The sequence below is a fragment of the Squalius cephalus genome, assembly GCF_949319135.1.
Source record: "Squalius cephalus genome assembly, chromosome: 15".
NCBI classification, from domain to species: Eukaryota; Metazoa; Chordata; class Actinopteri; order Cypriniformes; family Leuciscidae; genus Squalius; species Squalius cephalus.
The window spans coordinates 4,530,126-4,551,450 of record NC_137136.1 but is presented as its reverse complement, the minus strand read 5'-3'; the positions used below and the strand labels follow the sequence as shown (position 1 = coordinate 4,551,450).

The following is a 21,325-nucleotide window of genomic DNA, read 5'->3' as shown; positions in this document are numbered from 1 at the left end:
ATACATTTTACTTTTCGTATCGTGACATTTCTGAGAAAAACATTATTCAGCAGAGTCCGACTTAAATCTCAGTCTGTTTCTCGAACAAAGCATCATACGACTTCAAAAGACACATTAATGATTTATAAAACCATAATTTTTGCAGATCGACAGATGCGTTCACAATGAATTATTGCTATGAACAGCATGAATGTACTGAATGTCTCATTGTGTTATGCAAGTTTGGAACGACGCACATGAATGACAGAATTATTAATCTACAGGTGCAACTTTTTCTTGCAATAACATTGAATTTGACTGGCCATCGAGTTCATGTGGAGAGAATGCTGTTAATTGGTCGAACCCCTGCAGACACATGGGTCACACACACACACAGGTCATGGTTTGCGCCCGCTTCGGCTGATCTGCTGTGGCATTTTGAGCCTGTTATTCCCATTCAATTTGAGCTTGATCAAAGCAAGTTTTGAAATTCCTGCCAGGAATGTCAAGCAAACATGTTCCGGTCAATGCGGATAAAACTAGTTTTGAGTGACATCAAGCAAGCGAACTGAGTACAGTGGCCAACAGTACCGTTTGTGATAATGCATTTTTCTGCAGCGTTCGTCATTACTCTTTTCCATTTAGACCGAAACTGACTTCATGATAATAACTTTAATAACAATTATACACATCATTTTAACGTTCTCCGCCCAAGCAGGAGCCAGACATGAGAAGAACATCCCGCAGTGAAGATGCAGAGGGATCTGATGAAGAGCACAGCAAACGTAAGGCATCGTTGATCCTTCACTCGAGAGAGAAACACAGATATGGCACAGCGCTTCAGTGATGGGACGGTCCTGCTGGAAACTCCTTTGGACAATGAGACGCTTGCGGTCCCAAGTTAAGATTCGTACGAATCAGTTCGTTCAGCTGAATCACTTTAATAAACAGTTCATTCGTAAAAGCTCCCAGATCTCAAGACTGAGGAAGACCATGATATTGAAGGCGAGGATAAAACGAGTCCATTTAACCGCACACATGAAGTCCGGGTCCGTCTCAAATTCACTACAAAATGCTGTTCGTCTTGTTTTCTAGTAAAAAATTAATAAATTATAAAGCACTCTCAGAACAAAACAAACAAAACAAAAAAAAAAATGACCTGTAATGCAGAATTGAAGATTTTTTTTGATTTTTTTTTTTTAAATTACTTTGATTTTTGTCATGTTTTTTTCTTGTTTCAAACATTTTTTTTTTTGCTTAAAACAGAAGAAAAAAAAATTGCTAATGGGATAAGAAAAATTAATTTAGCATAAAATATATTCGCTGAGAACAAAACTTGTTGCAATAAGGTTCGGTATGTTTGCATCAAACTAAAAATGAACAATATTGTACTGCATTTAATACAGATAATAAGAAAATAATATTAAATGGTGATTCATGTTTAATTTATAACACGTTCATTAAAAGTGCATATGTATATTAAAAATGTGTATGCAGAAATTAATGCTATAAACTTGTTCATTGTTTAGCAATTGCATTAGCCAATGCTAACAGACAGAACCTTAAAAGTTATTACCTTAAAAACATTTCTTGTAAAACTTTACACTAAGGTTTAATTTGTTTATATTAGTTAATATATTAACCGACGTGAACTAACAGTGAGCAATATTTTGTCAATTGTTGACAAATAACTTTGGATTTTAAAAATGCATTAAATGTTGAAATTAAGATTAATAATTTAATAATAAGATAGATAGATTAATAGTAAGCTTTAGAAGTGTTTGTTGTAGTTAACTAATGTTAACAAATCAAACCTTATTGTGAAGTGTTACCAATGTATCTCTTATTGTGCACGTATCTTTATTAGAAAACAAGACAATGATTTTGGTGTGACGGCAGATGCGATATAAATGCGTTTGGTTTTCCACAAACAGTCCGAGAGCTGCGACTTGTGAGCGCCGGTGGAATATCGGCAGGCGTGTGCGATTAGACACGGGCGTCTATGAAAACACGTCATCGGGACGTGTGAACCACGAGGACGGGGCCGACAACCTCATGGTCAAGTCTAAGGTGCTTGATTTTGCGCCTGTAAAGCTGCCTATATGTAAGATGGAATTATGGGATCTCTGTGAGATGGTCCCGGGTGATACGATCCTCGTGTGGAGAGCAGCGCGTGCGTTCGGTCCCGTCCGGCCCCAGGCCTTCGTCCTCTTCCTCAGTACAGGCTCCAGGCCCGGTGAAGCTGAGAGTAAGACAGGACTGAGGATGAGGAGGAGGAGGATGAAGACTCGATGGGACCAAGCTGCTTCCCACACACGCAGGTTCAGTCCATCTTCTCCTTCTGCACCAGTTTGGGCGCGTCCACAAAGTCCCGGCCGTTGAAGAGGATCACGCCGCCGGTCACGACACTCGCCAAACCCCAGAACAACACGTACGCCAGAGTCTCCGTCCAGGTGTCGCCTGGGTAACAGAGGGAGGATGAGCGACCGTTCACACAGGCACTGATATTAATTCAAATAGTACAATATTACTATTAAGGCAAGACACTCAGGGTGAATGGAGTCAAAAAAAAAAAAGTTAACTAATAGATATCTTGTTGATTAATTACAAGAAGAATTGCAAAAAAAAAAAAGTTGCATTGAAAGTTTTCTGAAAAGTTGTGTTGAAATATGCAAATTAGGCATTATCTAATTAAATATGCACATATTTGCATATATTTCCAGAACAGAAATCTTAACACTGGATAAAGCCAGGATCACAATTTTGTTGACAAAGGTTTTTACAGAGGGGATTCTGGATCTCTCATACATACATGTCACCATGTTATTTATTAGGAATAAAAAGTTATATATATCAGGTGAATGATATATGAATTTATGTGTGTAAAGCTGGTGAAGTGGAGATTTCTGACTCGGTGCAGGAGAAAAACTCACTGATAAGTATATCAAAGATATGTATTGTCATTGAAATCTACAGATGGAAAGTGAAATAAAATAAACACTTAAATTTCCTTTCCATTATTCTGAAAGAAGACGTGTTTTGGAAGCAAAATAGTCCAAAATCTCAAAATTTACCAGTGCATGAAAAAAACATGGTTTTGACTGTAGTGTCTTGCCTTAATATTAATGCTAATATTGATATTAATATTAATATCAATGTAAATCAGTGTCTTACCAGCCATAAGGAGACATATGATGCACATTGAGAAAGCAACCACCATGATGATCGGCAGCTGAAAGTGAGGGGGAAAAATGTTAGCACTGATTTTAATCATTTGTAGCCTTTTGACAATATTAATCTCAAGCTCCATATCAATGCCAAAAATAATACTGATTCAAAATGTTTAAATTCGAGAAGAAATGGAAGAAGCGACAGATATATTGTGATGTACATTGTAGTGTAATGGATTATTGAAAAAAAAAAAGTAGGTCGGGTCTTGATTGGATGTTGAGATGTGGGCGTGACACTAAAGAGACCTAAAGGCAAGCAGGACAAAGGCCAAATGTAGTTTCCTCTGGGTTCAGCGCTTCTTACCGTGAGGAACTTCCAGTCTTTGGGCTCATGTAGAGGAGTGTTGATATCTGCCTCTTCCACAGCATAGTTCCCCAAGAACAGGTCAATGGAGTCCTGGAGAAAAAAATATAAATTATTCGCAGCATGAATTCTTGCAATCTACAAATCAGTGTAAAATTCCTTTTCCAAAAATTATGATTTTATAAAACATTAATAGGATTCATGTGTGTTTTGAAGTCATGTGATGCTTTGTTCGAGAAACAGACTGAAATCTACAGACACAGCAAAGAAATTAAACACACAACACGTCTTTTTTTGCATTTGCTACTGATTTACACTAGACAAGGGTTTTCCAAGCTGAGATGATTCATGAGATGATAAAAATGTATTAATTATTCAAATAATTGTAATAATTAATAATATAAATTATAAATTAATTAAATCATAAAAACGTAAAAAAAAAATAAGCATAATAAAATAAAACAATTACAAAAAATTCATTACATCATAAAAATGCATTGCATATAATAATTATTTTAAAATTAATACAATCAATTTTTAAATTGAAATATGTTTTTTAAAACATATAAACGTATTGTTAAATTATTTAAGCATTAGTATTTTAATAATAAAAAGGGGTTTGGAACACTTTCCCTGACAGCGTTTCTTTTTTTATATACAAAAGTTGCCTGTCAGCGCCAGTGTTTTTTTAAATATCTTTTTCACATAAATTTCATGGCCCCAGAATATTTTGTTGTATGAATATCTGAATACAGAATATATATAAAAAGAAAGAGCAGAGCCCCTGCTTTAAAAAATATTCTAGTTTCATGCATTTTATTTATTTTATCAACACTTGAATGTTCCATGAAAAAAGCTAAATTTTGCACAAAACTGAGAAAATCACATTTTTGTCAAAGACTTTGTCTGGATGGGATTCAGAACGATGATCAAAACACAGATGGAGCAGATTGAGTCCATCAACACCCCTAAAGCTTCAGTCTATACTCTTCCTGGCTCGACATTTCATTCGCTAACGTTAGGCAGTTTTGATTTAAATACTGTTGGATGTTTGATGATCACGTTAGCTTCATCAGCGCAAGCGAAGCTTCTATCACTTGTTTTTGTTGCTTTTTCACTTGTGTTTTGATCCAGAGATTCTGTACTCTTTCATAAGGGTGTGTATTACCATATAACAGTGTAAACATGGATTGCTGGGAAAACTTGTCAACGGCGGGGAAGCGTTGTGTCATAAATGACGAAAAATCTTGTCAATGGTGGGGAAAGAGCTAACAGTTTCTACTGAATCCATAAACTATACATTTTTAAATGTTAAAATACTATTTAAAATGTGTTTAAGACAAATTAAGGATCAATGGTTTGTCCATGTGAGGCTCACCTGTCTGAACCCATCCGAGAAGTTGTTCTTGTAGTATCTGATCATGGAGTTCCACCCGTCCATCAGCAAACCCCACTGGGTTCTCTTTCCCGTCCTGAGGACACAGAGAACCAATCATCTTCTACAATCCATCTAAACATTTACTCTCAGACACAAGCAGAGAAGACAGTCCTTCTTACCGTGTGAAATCAGTCTTCAGGGCTCCTGTGCCGGCGTACTGTTTGGCACACGCATTGGCGTTATCTGCCCATGCTGCAGGGAATAAAAACAAAGAAAGCAAGAATAGAAAGGGTATGAATGAGACAGTCTCACATAGCCAGACTATTGAATATCAGCATTCATTTTTGCTTACCATTCTTGTATATTTTTTCAAAATCCGCCTGGTCTTCAATCCGCTGCCCCACATGTAAAACTCCCAACCTCTACATATAAACAAGACATAAAATATGAGGAAACCTCACAGCTAACAGACAGGAACTAAAAGCTTTACCGGATAGATCTAGGAACTAGCCATCAGGGTGGTTCTCCAAGGAATGTTTTCTGGTTGCATTCGCACCGCCAGTAGGGACTCTGAAGTGACGTAAGCCTGTTGTTGTTATGAATTTTATTTTGATGGCACGGCGGACCTTTATTTTGACGGCGCTGAGAACGCCAGAGCCTGAGCAAACAGTGCTCGCATTCTCCATGTTCATTAGTTTACGATCTGTCAAACGGTCCTGTCTAATATGTTATTAGATAGAACTATTATACATAGAAAGTAGACAGTAATGAAAAGTTAGTAGCGTATGCCGTGTGGTTGATGTACAGTGTCGCTAGCTGAGCAGAAATACATAATCATGTTTCGCTTGGTCCCCTCAAAGTTGCGTTGGATTTTCTCCTCAGCGTAAAGGTTAAGATGCCCATCTATCACTGTTTTCCATGTTCGTAGAGTTAGTCTGTGGAGTAAATATATAGGCTTCTATAATCTGTGTGTTTTCACAGCCTTTTTAAAAATGGCGGGTGCTGGTGTTTCGGGTGCGTTCGGCCAATCAGCGAACACTAACGTCACGGATAGTTCCTATAGTGCTGGTTTAGACCCTACCCTGAAGTAAGAGCTAAATTAGTTCCTCCAAAAGAGTTCCTAGAACTAAAATAGTTCCTAGTTCCTGCGGTGCAAACTAGTAATGCGCGGGTCGTCTCATAACCCGCGGGCCCCGCGGGTAGCCCGCGGGTCGGGTTGGGGCGGGTAAAGAAATTGTCACTTTATTTGCGGGGTGGGTTGGGGCGGGTCATTAAAAACAAAATAAAATAAAAATCCTTATACCATGGGCTGTTTAAATACTCGATTCTGATTGGCTGGAAGGTGTGCAGTAAAACCGTTTAATGCACAGGTAGTTCCAGTCAGTTTGATTACAGTTCAAAATTAATCCGCTACATTGGTAACCATAGTTACACTTGCACGCAGAGTGAGAGACACATATGAAAACGTTTATTTAGGTAGGCTAAATGGATGATTTTTGCATATCGTTTAATTTTCTCAATCATTTTGACATTAAACCATTAAAGAATCATTAAGTTAGCTATATGCTTAAGCAACGAGGGGACTGTAGCTGCTAGACTTTAAAGAAGAGACGCACACAGGTAACTCACGCACGCATCTCTCTCTCTCTCTCTCTCTCTGTTCCTTCTCCTTCAGTTCTCTGTCTCTCTCGTTTAATAATGAATTTAAATAAATGTGATAATTCATTCAAATAAAAGCAATCCGATGGCTCTACTTTATTTAAAGCGGACGGAGTGCTGGAACTAACGAGCCGTAACTTAAGAAAATAACCGTCATTTTTACACGTCTGTTAAAAAAATACACGTTACAGTTACAGCTTTAACTTGTTTTTAACTTGGCAAATAACCAAGGTATAAGCGGGATAATCCACGGCTAGCCATGCATTAAAGGATTTTAATGCACGACGTAGAGGCGAAGAACCGCCCGACGCGAAGCGGAGGGTGGTTGCCTCTACGAAGGCATTATCCCTTACATATATGTTGTATGCAATGTCCAGCCTATATTAAAGATTTGATAATATCAATCTAATCATATTTTAGTAGGTTCGTTGATAAGGACGTAGCAATGCAACTTGCGTGATTTCCCCAAACCTTTGGCGTCACGTGACACAGCTCGCGCAAAGCAGCTCGCGCTGCCAGCCACAACAACAAAGACGGAGATGGAAGATGAGGTGCGGGAGAAATTGAGGTCGGGATTTTACATAATTAAAAGAAAAAAAGGTGAATGATGAATTAGATTAATACAAACGCTGCTTTGTAAATATTGAAAATGTTTAAATCATATCTAATATGACCTGATTTATGGTTCATATTCAGAATCGTCTGTTATTGCCAGTTTACATGGCGATGTTTCCAAGCACTTTCAGGCTGTTTTCATTTACATTACAATGCCTAGTATGTCTATTTAATGGTCACGGGTGCGGGGTGGGGCGGGTTGTAAAAATAGATACAGTGGTGCGGGGCGGGCCAAATAATTTCATAAAAGCGGGACCCGCGGGTTGGAAAAAAAGCCGACCCGCGCATCACTAGTGCAAAAGCGCCAAAATCCAGGTACTTCCGCCAATTAGAGATGCGCGGATGGGCTATTATTTCATCCGCAACCGCATCACAAAACTCATCATCCGTCCGCCATCCATTCGCACCAACGTTTTTGACCAATTTTCAAAACCGCACCCGCCCGCCATCCGCTGATTGGTGTATACATATATTTTTCATTTGATTGGTTCAACCGCCCGCCACCGGCCCGAATTTAATTAAAATATAAATTTTCGTCACGTCATCCGCCCGATCCGCGGTTTATCCGCGGAGTCCGCGGCTGTAACCGCCAACCGCGCATCTCTACCGCCAATAGTTATAGGAACTATGAAAAGGTTCCTCTGGTGCGAAAGCCCCTTATGTTTGTGTACTCCTAAAAGATGATTTTGTCAGCTTATATAAGACATTACACACAGTCTTACATACAGTCTTTGTCCTCTGGCAAAACGGACTGCAAATAATGACTCCTCTTTTGACGTAGGCCTGGACACTATAGCTAAAATTTCCCTATATATTTCCATAACTTGGTGATATTCGCTATATATAATCATAACATCACACACCCTTAATTCAATGTGAATTGTGGTCTAATGACAGTCCCATGGAGGATAATAAATAGTCTCATCACACACACCTCTAACTGTGACTGCAGCGAGCGGCGGGCCAGCAGACTCTGGATGACGTTGGTTCGATCCAGACAGTCCATGCAGTTGCTTCGAAACGTCCCGTCCTGCTGCTTTTGGACCGATCCGTCTGAATCCACCAGGAAGTAGCTGTTGAAAAAATAAACAAATAAGAGCATTCAAATTATGCCCAGGAGCATTAGATGATAACAGATAAAACTCTTTTTGCATGCAAACACGTCATACCCAAACTCATCCTGCATTTCCGCCACCGTGTCCACCAGGATCTGCAGGCGATGCCACCTCATACGGCTGCACTCCATGTGAAAGTCAAACGCGATGTACCTGCAGAAGAACACAGTCTGAGTTCGGCATTTGTGGATCTGTATCAGTGCTTTATGAGATTTTCTTATCGACTCACTTGATCATGCCGTTGCCCAGACTGTCCACCATCTTTGCAAAGGCCTGTTCCAGCGGCTTTTCTGAGCCTTTCTGATTTACCTGGAGAATAAAAAGAAATCTTAATGAGATATTTCCAGCCTGGGAGCGACACCTCAGTGTAAATGGAGCAAATAAAGGCAACGTACCAGGTTCAGAATCACTTGTTTGCCGTACGTGATGATCTGAGAGTCGAAGTGTCTCTGGAAACCATCCAGCTGTGAGAAGAGAAGCGGTACACAAATGGAGACATACAATAATGGCAGACTGATTAATATACACTATTTAAAATGATTTATCTACTTATAAATACTTCTATCTATCTATCTATCTATCTATCTATAAATAATAAACAAGTTTTCGGAATAAAATGTAGTTGTTGTTTTTTTAAATAAAGTTTAAAGTAGAACTTTATTATTGATTAAAAAAATATCTTAATATCTTAAGGGCTTTTATTATTATTTAATATATATTATACAATATGATGTTGTATAATGTTATTATATATCAAATGTGTCAAATTAAGTCATAAATAAAATTAATTAATTACATTACAACTTTATTTATAATGATACTAAAGATTTTTGGTATCACCTTACAATAAGTTTTCATTTGCTAACACATTAGTTTACATGATCTAACAATAAACAATATTGAATATATATTTTTAAATATATTTTGTTTGTTTATATATATATATATATATATATATATATATATATATATATATATATATATATATATATATATATAAACAAAATATATTTAAGCATATTTTAACCTTAGTTATTATTAATTGCAACTTTTACTAATACATTTTTTAAATCATGAACATCTTTATTTGCACTGACTCCAACAAAACAAAGAAAGAAAAATAAAGAAAGCATCTCACGTGATTGATGCTTTTGCTGATCTGTGGTTTTGGTTTGTACTTGAGGTTCGGTCTCTGAGACCAGTAGAATGGGATGGAGCCTCGAGTCTGTGGACAAAGATTACAGAGATTTACTGGATTATTCGTTCATTCATTAAAAGATATCAAAAGAAAGCACAACTTTGTCTTATAAGAAATGTTGGGATTCTTGCTCATTAAATGACATTGAAAACTAGCAACCAGCATTCAGATTGGAGACAAAAAAAAAAAGAAAAAGAAAAAAAATCAAGAAAAATAAAACAAGAGCAGAGCAACATTCCGGTAAGTTTCCTCTCCCGACTGTGGGAAAAGGAAACATGAGGGTCTAAATCTGTAAGTATCGTGACATTAAACGGCTGCATGGATTCACAGATCAAAAACAAGCGCACATTTATTTGATATATCTGTGGTTCATGATTCATCAAACCACTGAGACATTCATCTCTGCTGCCCACAGATGCTGTTTGTCTTTGTACCCTTGAGAATCGAGCCGACGGACAGACATTTAGGAGAGATACCAAAAAGATAACGGCTTCATTCAATTTTAAATAAAACCGTTTAATTTGCCATGTAGATTCACTCCAACATTAAGAGCTCAAAAAAATTCCTCCTGACTATCCACTGAAACTACACTGGGGTGAGTTTCCCAAAAGCATCGTTAGCCAACTATGGTCGCAAGTTCCGTCGTTACCAGCATAGTTCAACGAGTCAGTAGACGCGTTTCCATTACCCTTCAAATTGCGCAAATTGAAATTGCGAATTGAAAATACGCCCAATGGAAACACGTCAATTTCGCAAAAACTCCCATTTAACGCAAAAAAGTTTTCCCGCTCGCATGAGGTGGTTTTTCAGGCAATTCGTAAAAGGAATATTTCGCAAAACTGCAATGGAAACAGTTTTTGAGCATTTACAGTCACCTGACTTAGAAGGCGCGGTGTGTTTGGACAGAATACGAGACAGAGTTCTTTATTAAACTCATAAAAGACACAAGAATTACAGAAATACTGGATTCTAAACCTCATAGAGGTGCCACAATCAAGACTTCGGAGCAGAAATGAGTGAGAAACACCTCATGTGTGCCACTCACAGTATAAGGATCTTTCCTTGCCATTAATGCTTGGATAAAACGGCTACATTTCCTTCCAGTAATAATAATAATGTCTAGTGATTTTCGGAATGACTTATCGCGAGAGGAAAATTTACGCTTTAGTCGCATAACATCGGTTAATGGAAACGCTGTCATTTTGCAATAGTTTTTTAATCGATATTTAGAGAAAAAAATAAAATAAATCACAAAAGTTTTGCGCAAAAGTCCATCTGTAATGGAAGCACGTCTAGTGTTTCCCGAAACCACAGGTCTAATGAACATTCGCAAACAGCATCGCAAAGATGTGTGGTTGGAACGACAGCCCTCGAGCTGCAGCTTCAATCATAGTCTCCTGTTTGCATGACATGTGGACTTAATAAATCCTTGTCGTAAGTAAAATAAGCAAACTGACATTCAGTACAACCTGTGTCTTTTATTTAGAATACATACAAATGTAATTTACATCTTTTAGCTTGTCAAGGGATTTAAAGCGTCGTTTTTTAAGAGTGCGCATGTGCGAACGTGCTCTACTACATAAGAACGAGCCTATGATTGAATCTGGAAATAAAGCAAAATAACTGAGAAAAATGAGAAATAGTCCTCAGATGCCATGTCCGTAATTTATAGCAAAACGTCTAGTATTAATTCGATCTGAAACAGATACATTAAAATAAGTTATTACTCCAACAGGTGCGTGAAATCATTAAACAACGTGGTTGAACGACCAATTTGCGACAATATGGTTTCGGGAAACAGTTGTGTATAGCTAGTTGATTTCTTCAACGATGCATCGTACTTTGGTAGTTAACCAGCGAGCTATGTCGTTGTACGGGAAACGCACCCCTGGATGATTCCTCAATAAATGGATTAGCATAACAGCATGAAAACTGATATTTGGATGCTTACATTTCAGAGGCTTACCTGAACAAATGATGCTTTTCCTCCATTATACTGAACAATCTGTTCCGTCTCAACAAAGTTGGCCGCGTGACCCTCAGAGTCGATACCTGGTAGAGGAAGAGAGCAGAGCATTTAGTAGCATATAAATCAAAAACAGCCACCGTCTCAAACCACACAAGCGTAACTTACCTCTGACGTAATAGCGGACACCAGCGCGGAAGCAGCTCCTCCTGGAAACGATGATCCAGTCAAAGATTTTGCCGTTGATGCAGCACGACTTCATAGTGATGACTGTGAGCGGAGATTAAGGACTATATATCTGTCTGAGAGCGTATGGACAATGACATATTAAGACATTATAAGCACTGCACAGTGTTGTTCATACATGCAAGACATTTAAGGCCCAAAATAAACTCTGAAAGTGAACACAGGACACTTCTAATTTCACACATCGACGTGGAATGAAATGTGTCAGAGATGACAAATGTTTGTCTGGTTAAAGGATACAGCCGTGAACAACCGGGTAAACGAATTTGTGTAGCTGTAAGAGAAAACACAACGTCAAAAAGAACCAGGAAACATAATTCATTCTTTAGATTTTTGGTATTTTACAGTGTCCTTGTTACATATGTTACATGTACTTACCATAGTAATAACAGTAAATTATGCATAATTACATGCAACTAACCCACAACCAAATTCTAATCCTACTCTAACCCTTTAGTAAGTACATGTAGTTGCTTAATATTACTCAGTACTTAAATATATAATTACACTGTAACAATGACACCTTAAAATAAAGTGTAACCAGATTTTTCTACATATAATCAGGCCCAGAGACATGTGGTGCTCCTTGCAGAATTCTACACAATGTCTAAATGAGTTCCTCTTAAAATAGTAGCTCGACCTAAAACAATCTTGCGTTTACCTCAGGCTGTGCCATGAATTCTCTGAGAAGGTGACCGTTCCACACGAATCTCTGATCCGCCTGTATAAAACAATTTTAAGAGGCTATAATAACAGTTTCATCTGTCATACCTCATGAAAGCACCAAATTCTAAAAGAGGTCAAGAAAAACATGAAATAAAAACAGTAACACTTTACAATAAGGTTCCATTTGTTAACATGAACTAACAATGAAATGAAAGGTTAATTTTAACATTTACTATTACATAATTAAGAATCAAAAGTTGTATCTGTTAATAATATTTAATGGAACTGAGCTAACATGAACAATGTAAATAAATCCTGTAACAAATGTATTGCTCATTCTTATTTATTGTTAGTTAATGCATTATCCTACGTTAACTAATTGAACCTTATTGTAAAGTGTTACCATAATCACATCATGATAAGACTGCTTTAAGCAATGAGCATTACAAAATTGTGATGTTACATGATAGATATGTTCATAACTTTACAGGGGCTTCATAGAGACAGGAACTAAACTGACAGATTGGGAAGAGAGGTGCCAAAACAATATAAAATATGAGAAAAATAATGTTTATTGAACTTTTAAAAACATGAAAACCTATTGTAGTAAACCCCAAAAACTAAATCAAGACTTTGAAAAAGGTTCCCTTTAAAATGAATTGCTTGGTGTATTCCTCATTTGTATACCACGTTTAAAGTGTCTGGTTAAACGCTGGAACTGAGCATCTCTCTCACCCGCTCCAGCAAGGTCATCTCCTGAAACTCTGGGCTGGTGTTGGCCAGGCGCTGTAGCGTGTGCGTCAGGTCATAGTCCGTGGCAAAGTAGAAACCGTCTGTATTGAGGACGCTGTTGATCATGGACAGGAAGGCTTTGTCGTCTTGCATCTGGAAGATCCATAGAAACATTATTAGTTTCGATAAGACAACGTTTCTAACTAAGTTAGGCTAGCCTGGTTAAAACCAGACCATTCTCAGTAGCAACTGAGTTATGGCCTGGCAAAGCTTCATTAATAACTCATTTCCAAAGGGGCGTCACGAACGGAAGTCACTCAAATGCCTCTGGGCGCAGTTGGATAGACCTAAAACCAATCAGAGCGATCGGCATCGTGTAAAGCCATATGCTGCGTCCCAATTCGCCTAAATTACACTACGCCATAAAAGTATGTACTCTTTTTGTGAAGAAAAGGTATTTACTTTTGAATGTGTAGCAAAAAAGTAGGCAAGCTTTGGGACACACTACTTCGTCATCTTTATCGGACGGATCTGTCGCGTGCATCCTGTCACTTAAACTGCCCTGTCAATCATCGTGTCACAGTTCAAATCCTCTATTAAATCTAATTTAATTTCCTACCGTTTCGGAGAGAAATGTAGTAGCACGTTCATCTGCCAGTGGGTCTTTCATGGAGACTGTCCTCATGTGTTTGCAATTTTAATATAATAATGCATTTAAAAGTTGGTGGCTTCACCAACGGACGTCGCTCAAATGCCTCGGGCGCAATTGGATAGACCTTAAACCAATCAGAGCGATCGTCATCATGTAAAGCCCGCCCCAAAGTTTCTGATTGGTGCCGCGATTTGGACGGATTAAAAATCGGCTTGAATGGGCTCTTTGCCAGACTACTTGCAGAGCAAATCTAAATTTGTCGGATGTTGTCTGGGTTTTCCCAGGCTAAAGTTAGGCTACATTTAGGGAATGTTTTGAGAAAGCAGCCCAACTTACTTGAATAATGTTTTTATTTCTGCTGACTAAAAGTGTGCACACATAAAGGCCCCTCAAGTAATAAATGTAGTTATTTTTCGCTGCTTATTGCGCTTAAACAGTCAAAAACACACAAAATAATGCCAAAATGCCAGTCTTGGCGACTATTCATGTAAACACAGTCAGTTATGTTTTAAATTAATGTAAACAGTTGAGAAAGAAAACGCATGTGTAACAGAATAATGGATCAGTGCATCAGGTCTTAAAGTGACAGCAGTATACCTGCTGCCAAATTACGAGATAATATTACAAAAAATATCTATATAGCAGTTTTTCCCCATGTTATCAATGTCAAAATTGTGGCCAGTGAAAATACTGAATTGCAAGTAACTTTGGAACTTCTTTGGTGAGCAAAAAAGGTAATGTCAAGCCCTGCTAATAGTAGTCAATGAACATGTTAAGAGTGTGACTTTTACAAGTGTGACTTGTTCAAAAAAAATTCAATGTCACATTGTTTCTCTAGTGAAGTTTGGTTGATTTATTTGACACACTAAACTATAAAAGGGTGAATCTCACAAAAACTGTCGAAAACATGGGCACACATCGCCCCTAAAATCATTCAGATATTATTTTGCCTGTTTAAAGAACACATTATGCATTATATTTTTGGGTTTTTTTTTTATTGTTGGGGAAAAATGTGACCTGGATAACTTTTCTTGAGAAAAGGCAGCAAAAGTATACACGCTCCGAATTTAAAGCAAAACAAAAATATCTCGGCTATAAATACATTTTGAAGAATTCAGTGGTTCAAGATCATGGTTTGGTTCTGTTTAAATAAAGAGATGCTCAAAAGTCCCATAAATATTGTGGGCAAAAATCCAGTCAAAATAATAACTTCCCTGCGGTGACAATAGAAGAGAATTCTACGCATGCTTCTGGAAAACGACCCAACCTGATTATCAGTCAGATGCAGAACAGTCTTCTTGTATGAAATGATGTCAAAGTCAGCCGCTTTCCAGACCGCGTGGCCAAACAGGTCACCCACTTTCTTCTTCTTTGTAATGACGATGAGATACATGCCTGAAAAAACAGAGAGAGCATCATTCAGAATGAGAGTTCAGAATGCATTTTAAGGTCTAATTTCTTCACATTAGTACATGCATTAGCTAACATCAACGAACAATGAGCAATATATTTTAAAGGGGTCATCTGATGCAAAATTCACTTTTATATGGTGTCTTTGCAGTGTGTGGACACTACCACCATACAATGAAAAAAAATCCATTCACTCCCTTTTTTTTAATCCTCAAAAAGCCTAAACACTCAATAATCAAGCCGTTTGGATTTTCTGAGCAATATGATGTCATATTGCTCATGCTCCGCCCACGACCACTGAAGGACTGTCCCGTATTAGCATATTTCTGCCCTCAGCCATTCGACATGCCCCATGGAAAAGAGGGGTGTGGTGAGCAGTTGCTCATTATCATTTAAAGAGAAATGCACCGAAACGGGTCGCTGTGAACAGAGCAAAAAGGGTGTTGTTTTACACAACCATTGAGGTATTTTAACCAAAGTATGTTACAAACTTGAAAGAATCATACCAACTTGTGGAAAATGAGCATCCGTTGACCCCTTTAAAGCAGTTATTAATCTTTTTTAATGTTAGTAAAAATCAAACTAGTGCATTAACTAATGTTAACAGATTCAGCTAATGTTTTATGTGGAATTTAAAGGGATAGTTCACCCTAAAGTGAAAATTAAGTCATAAATTACTCACCCTGTTGTTGCTCTAATGCCGTTTGTCCTTCTTTCTTTTTTTATGGAGCACAAAAGGAGAATTTTAATAAAATGTCCCGCTCACACTTGTCCATACAATGGCAGTGAACAGCATCAAGCTTTTTAAAAAAAGATGCAGAAGTATCACAGAATGATCCCGTGCCGTATATTACAAGTGTTCTGGGGTGTACGATATGAAATTGATTGGATTTTTCGAAAATCCTGACCTTGGCCATTGGTCTGAGCACAGCTACATGACGTGAGTGTTCGCAAAACTATTAGCGCAGCAGTTCACTCTGTCTCACCCAGAAAAAGCACACAATGTCAGAAATCAATATGAACAAAAACACGACGCGATACACAACACCTAGAAGAATCAGTGTATTTTCTCCACAGAGTTAAAGCTCCAATATGTAATATTTTTTCACCACAAGAGGGCGCAGTTTCCAACAATAACAAACGCAAAGCTTGATGACGCTATGAAGGAGGTGACGATGGGAGATGTCGTTTTTAATGCGTTTTCACCATCTAGTGATGTATCTAAATGGAATTAATGAATCATGATCACGGATGAGGTAATTTATTCGTTTTTGTATTACCTGTATGTCTGATCGTATTATTTTATGTCATCATAATTAATGAACTGCAAGGAACGTGAAATGTTATGCTATATTAATTACAGGCATGTGGTGTAATTCATATCTATTAAAATCATCTTTACTGTAACTATTACGTTACTTGTACAATAATAAAAAAATTGATTTGCTTACCTGTCTATCAATACACTCGCGAGAGCAGAGTCTCTGTCAAGTCCAAGATTGTCGCACAGCTCTCTCCATCTCGAAAACGCCTGGCCGATATTTATCCGAGTTTTTTTCCTCCGTTTGTCACACAGTCTGCGTGTATCCGAATATGGACGCTTTCGTTTTGTTGGCACTTCAATACTCGCCAAAGAGTAATCGTGATCCATAACAGCTATAACCATACAGTCTATGGCTATAACGCTATAATCACCACTTCCGCATTTGACCATGTGATATTCCGGTGTGGTGGAATATCACATGGTCCACACCGGAAAAAAAGGATAGTGCGGACATTGCGTCACTGAGGGGCGACATTTCTTTTCCGGGACGGACAGTTATTTAAAATCGGAATTTCTCTGAAATAAAAAATCTTTGGAGACTTTTGAGATATTGTAAGTACACAACTGGAGGAAATATATCACACTGTGCAAATTATTTTCGGAAATTTTATTGCAAAATTGTTACATATTGGAGCTTTAAAATTTAATATCTCCGGACCGGAACTCCATTTGTCTGATGACAGTTGACAGATGTGAATGCGATAACTTCTTGTTACGACGAATATAATCACCTCTGAGAAGAAGGTATGCGTGTTTCTTAATCCTGATTTTGTGTGCTTTTTCTGGGCGAGACGGAGTGAACTATGGCGCTAACAGAGTCACACGAACGTTTCAGCTCAGCACAGATAAAAAATTATACATTCAATTTCATATTGTACACCCCAGAACACTTGGAATATATGGTATGTGTCGTATGAGATCATTCTGTGCTACTTTTGCATCAGTCTGTGATACCAGCTTGATGCTGGTCGCTATTCGCCAACATTATATGGACGAGCGCGAGCAGGACATTTTTTTTTTAATTCTCCTTTTGTGGTCCATAAAAGAAAGAAGGGCAAACGGCATTAGAGCAACAACAGGGTGAGTAATTTATGACTCACAATTCATTTTCAGAGATCGTACCTGCCACCAGCCGTATGGTTCCCATGATGCCACATATTGGTCGTGTCACCGCTGAAGGGGGGACGTCCTTCCTCACTGAAAGAGAGACATCATTTTAAAGTTATCTATCCGTATCTGTGTTTTTTTATTTGTTATATTATAAGAAAAATATAATATATATTTTAAATATATTATTAAATTGATTGGAGTGTGTAGCTTTTCATTTCTTAAACAAGCATGTACAAAGACACATCATGTCCATATTCCAGGATGACAATATCAAGATGCATTGACCTCAAATTGATAATTGAGAAATTATGTGATGTTATTTCCATCAAGACATGCATCAATGCAAGAGTCCAGCACTGCGTAAAGTCTCCTCCAGCACATCCCAAACACTTTCAATGAATTTAAGGTCTGGACAGGAGCCAATTCATGAGTGAAAATGATTCTTCATGCTCCTCACAACCATTCTTTCACACTTTAAGCCTGATGAATCTTGACATTGTCATCCTGGAATATGGCCATGATGTGTCTTCCTACATGGTTGTTTAAGAAATGAAAAGCTACAAGCTCCATCAATTAAAGTTAGAAGAACTGTTGCCAAACATATAACATGCTAGAAAATAATAATCACTGCAATAATGATCCAATCATAGACTCTTAAGCATTTGCCTATTTAAATCCAAGCAGCGACTTTTCTTTTGGCCGGGCAGTGTATGTAATAATGATAATTATTATTTTTAATAATCAAAATATATAATTTTAATATCATTTAATATGTTAAATAATATGATATATTTTTCAAAATGATATATTATTTTGATAATACTATACTGAGTATTTATCAGAAAATGATAGATATTTAACTGTGAACCATCGACAACCCCTGCAGAATGCATTACGATCTACCTCTAATCATTTACCAAATATGACTTTTCATTTGCATTCTAATTTGGGTTGAAAATTCTGCTAATGTTTAACTAAGGAATGACTTGGGAAACTCTAATGCTTCTGTGACCTCAAAGGAGCTTTCAACTCAAAGCATTTATGCAGTAAGCACCCTCATAAAGTGAGGCAAGTTACTTTTCAGGGGGGCGTTGCGACGTTCGTCTGTTATAGGACAACTGAGTAAACGAGCAGACAATGATTTGCTATTTGATCGCCTAAATAAAAAAAAATACAATTAATATTTGTGTAGTGTTCAATGTTGTTATCGATAGAGATACGCGAATGGGGTATTATTTCATCCGCAACCGCATCAAAAAACGTATCATCCGCACCAACGTTTTTTGACCAAATTTCAAAGCCGCACCCGTCCGCCATCCGCTGATTGTTCTGCGGTCTATGGACGATGCAATGCTCTGCTGATGCGAGCCGCAAGAAAGCCCTTGTCTGTTCTAGAAAGGATGCAGCAAAGATATTTAATGCTAATGTATGAGGCATAGGCCTACGCTGAGTTTCATTCATTTACGACGAGATGCGCTCTAGTTCACAATGCAATGCAAGTGAACGCGGCGCACCGGCGCCTCCATGTCACGGTTATTATATTGTCATTTGCTTTTTATTTATTAAATACATGCAATTGGTTGATGAAACATTTATTAAAATTAAGATACAATTTGTACAAAACGAAATTTGCTTTAAAGAAAGGTTTTTAACAATGCAATGCAAGTGAACGCGGCGCGCTGCCGCCTCAATGCCACGGTTATTATATTGTCTACTATATTTGCTTTTTATTTATTAAATACATGCAAAACGAAATTCGCTTTAAAGAAAGGCTTTCTACAAAGAAAAACTTAATGAAGTGGTAAAAATCATGTCTGACGATTTAAAAAACAAAATTTGCGTTGGTACTTGGCAAAGAATCAAATACAGTTGGAAACGACGTAGACCATTAATGACACAGACTGTTAACAATTGTTTTTAATTAGTGTTTAAACATTCTCTATGATAAAAATTTTTTTGTAAAAAATATTTTAATAACACGTTTTTGGCGGTTATACAGATCTAATGACGGTGTTCAACAATAACCGTCGGTCTGACGGTTATATACTAACCGTCACACCCCTACTTTTCAGAACACTCTTTTCAGTGTACAGATACAGACGGTGTCTGTCCTTTCATCAATTCTACGCTGCAGGAGCAAAAAGTGTGTTTGAGTTGCGTTTCAAGCATCCAGGTCTCTTTTGTACCTGTAAGGGTCATTTCTGTGGACACCCTGTCAATGGCGAGGACGTCTCCAACACCATCATCACAGGCTTCGATGTAGAACTTCTCAGGGGTCGTGTGCCTGTGAAAGGAGAGGAGAGTGAAGATTATTTGTAGTTAATGTAGTAAAATCCAGTTTAAGGAACTGGGCGAGGGCATAACACTCACTTATCATGTCTATATTACATTCATTTCATTAATATGCGCCACTGAAATCATCAGTCACATCATATTCTACATATATTTCTTTCAAAGTATGCTGATTGGACTTATTTCTTGATATGGTTTATATTTTCATTTCTGTAAGATGTTGGCATCTGCATCATCATCAACACCAGCAATGTCAACAACAGCAACAAAATGAGGAAGCTGAATTGCAAAGAGGTTCAAGCAATCTACTGCTGACCATCAATAAAATAATTTTAGTTTAACTAAATTGATTTTTGATGTGAACTGACTGGAATCTGATCACCATGATTGATGACCAGCAGCACAAGCTGTGTCTCAAAACATCACTACTAACATTTTGGGGAATAATAGTGGCTTTACATGCTGTCTAGACAAGCACTTCACTAGAATGCTGCCCAAAAATGTTGTCTAGGTAGGCAGCTCACTTAGGTTTTGAGTCACAGCCATAGACAGGGCGCCTGTGGTTCACTGAACATGCAAGTCACTGCTGCTTCCTTAGACTATTTATAGACTTCACCAGATCAAAGATGACCAGTGATCTCTCTTCGATTAATCTAAGCGATAATCAGTTATCAATCAGAGTATAAGAGTATCAGAGTAGTGAATTAATACTCACAGATTAAAGGTGTTGTAGGTGGACGCCATTTTTCCATCAGTTCGTTCCTGACCTTCGTGACGTGTCAATACAGCATCTGGAATCTAGCGACAGTCAGCGAACACCAACAGGATATGAACTCTGGAGGACAGATAAAAGTCCCATTTTGTAATAAAAGTCTCAATTAGGTGAAACTCGAAAAATTTGAATATCGTGTAAAAGTTCATTTATTTCAGTAATTAAACTTAAAAGGTGAAACTAATATATTATAGACTCATTACATGCAAAGGGAGATATTTCAAGCCTTTATTTGTTATAATTTTGATGATTATGGCTTACAGCTTATGGAAATTTTTAAAAATTTCTGAGATTTGGTGTTTTCATAAGCTGTAAGCCATAATCATCCCAATTATAACATATAAAGGCTTGAAATATCTCACTTTGCATGTAATGCGTCTATATAATATATTAGTTTCATCTTTTAAGTTGAATTACTGAAATAAATGAACTTTTGCACAATATTTAAATTTTTTCAAGTTTCACCTGTATGTTAGTTGTGGAAGAAATTGTATTTCTAAGATGTTTGACCATTATATGACAGTAAAAGAGCAAACACAAACCTTATTCTAATATGGAGTTGTATTGGAATGGTAAAGAGTGTTGGTACGTGACAGGAGGGCCTCCACTCAAGGGTAAAATATGATGAACAAGTCTAAGAATGTTCCACATATGGTTGAAAATACCATCAATTTGGC

The 21,325-nt window shown here is 37.5% G+C and overlaps 1 protein-coding gene across 1 annotated transcript; it reads right to left on the bottom strand.

Annotated features, from left to right (window-relative positions):
- Positions 1-1,999: 1,999 nt before the first annotated feature.
- On the bottom strand, positions 2,000-20,699 carry sacm1lb (SAC1 like phosphatidylinositide phosphatase b). The gene is made up of 20 exons (XM_079894863.1): positions 20,592-20,699; positions 19,771-19,868; positions 17,597-17,671; positions 15,008-15,135; positions 13,092-13,241; positions 12,352-12,411; positions 11,931-11,964; positions 11,613-11,714; positions 11,445-11,530; positions 9,419-9,505; positions 8,676-8,744; positions 8,510-8,589; positions 8,335-8,433; positions 8,100-8,238; positions 5,244-5,313; positions 5,071-5,143; positions 4,892-4,985; positions 3,514-3,606; positions 3,154-3,211; positions 2,000-2,439 (listed from the first exon to the last, which is right to left on the bottom strand). Exons 1-20 carry the CDS (start codon positions 20,618-20,620, stop codon positions 2,303-2,305), a joined length of 1,761 nt encoding a protein of 586 aa, XP_079750989.1. The 5' UTR covers positions 20,621-20,699; the 3' UTR covers positions 2,000-2,302.
- Between the last annotated feature and the right edge of the window lie 626 nt (positions 20,700-21,325).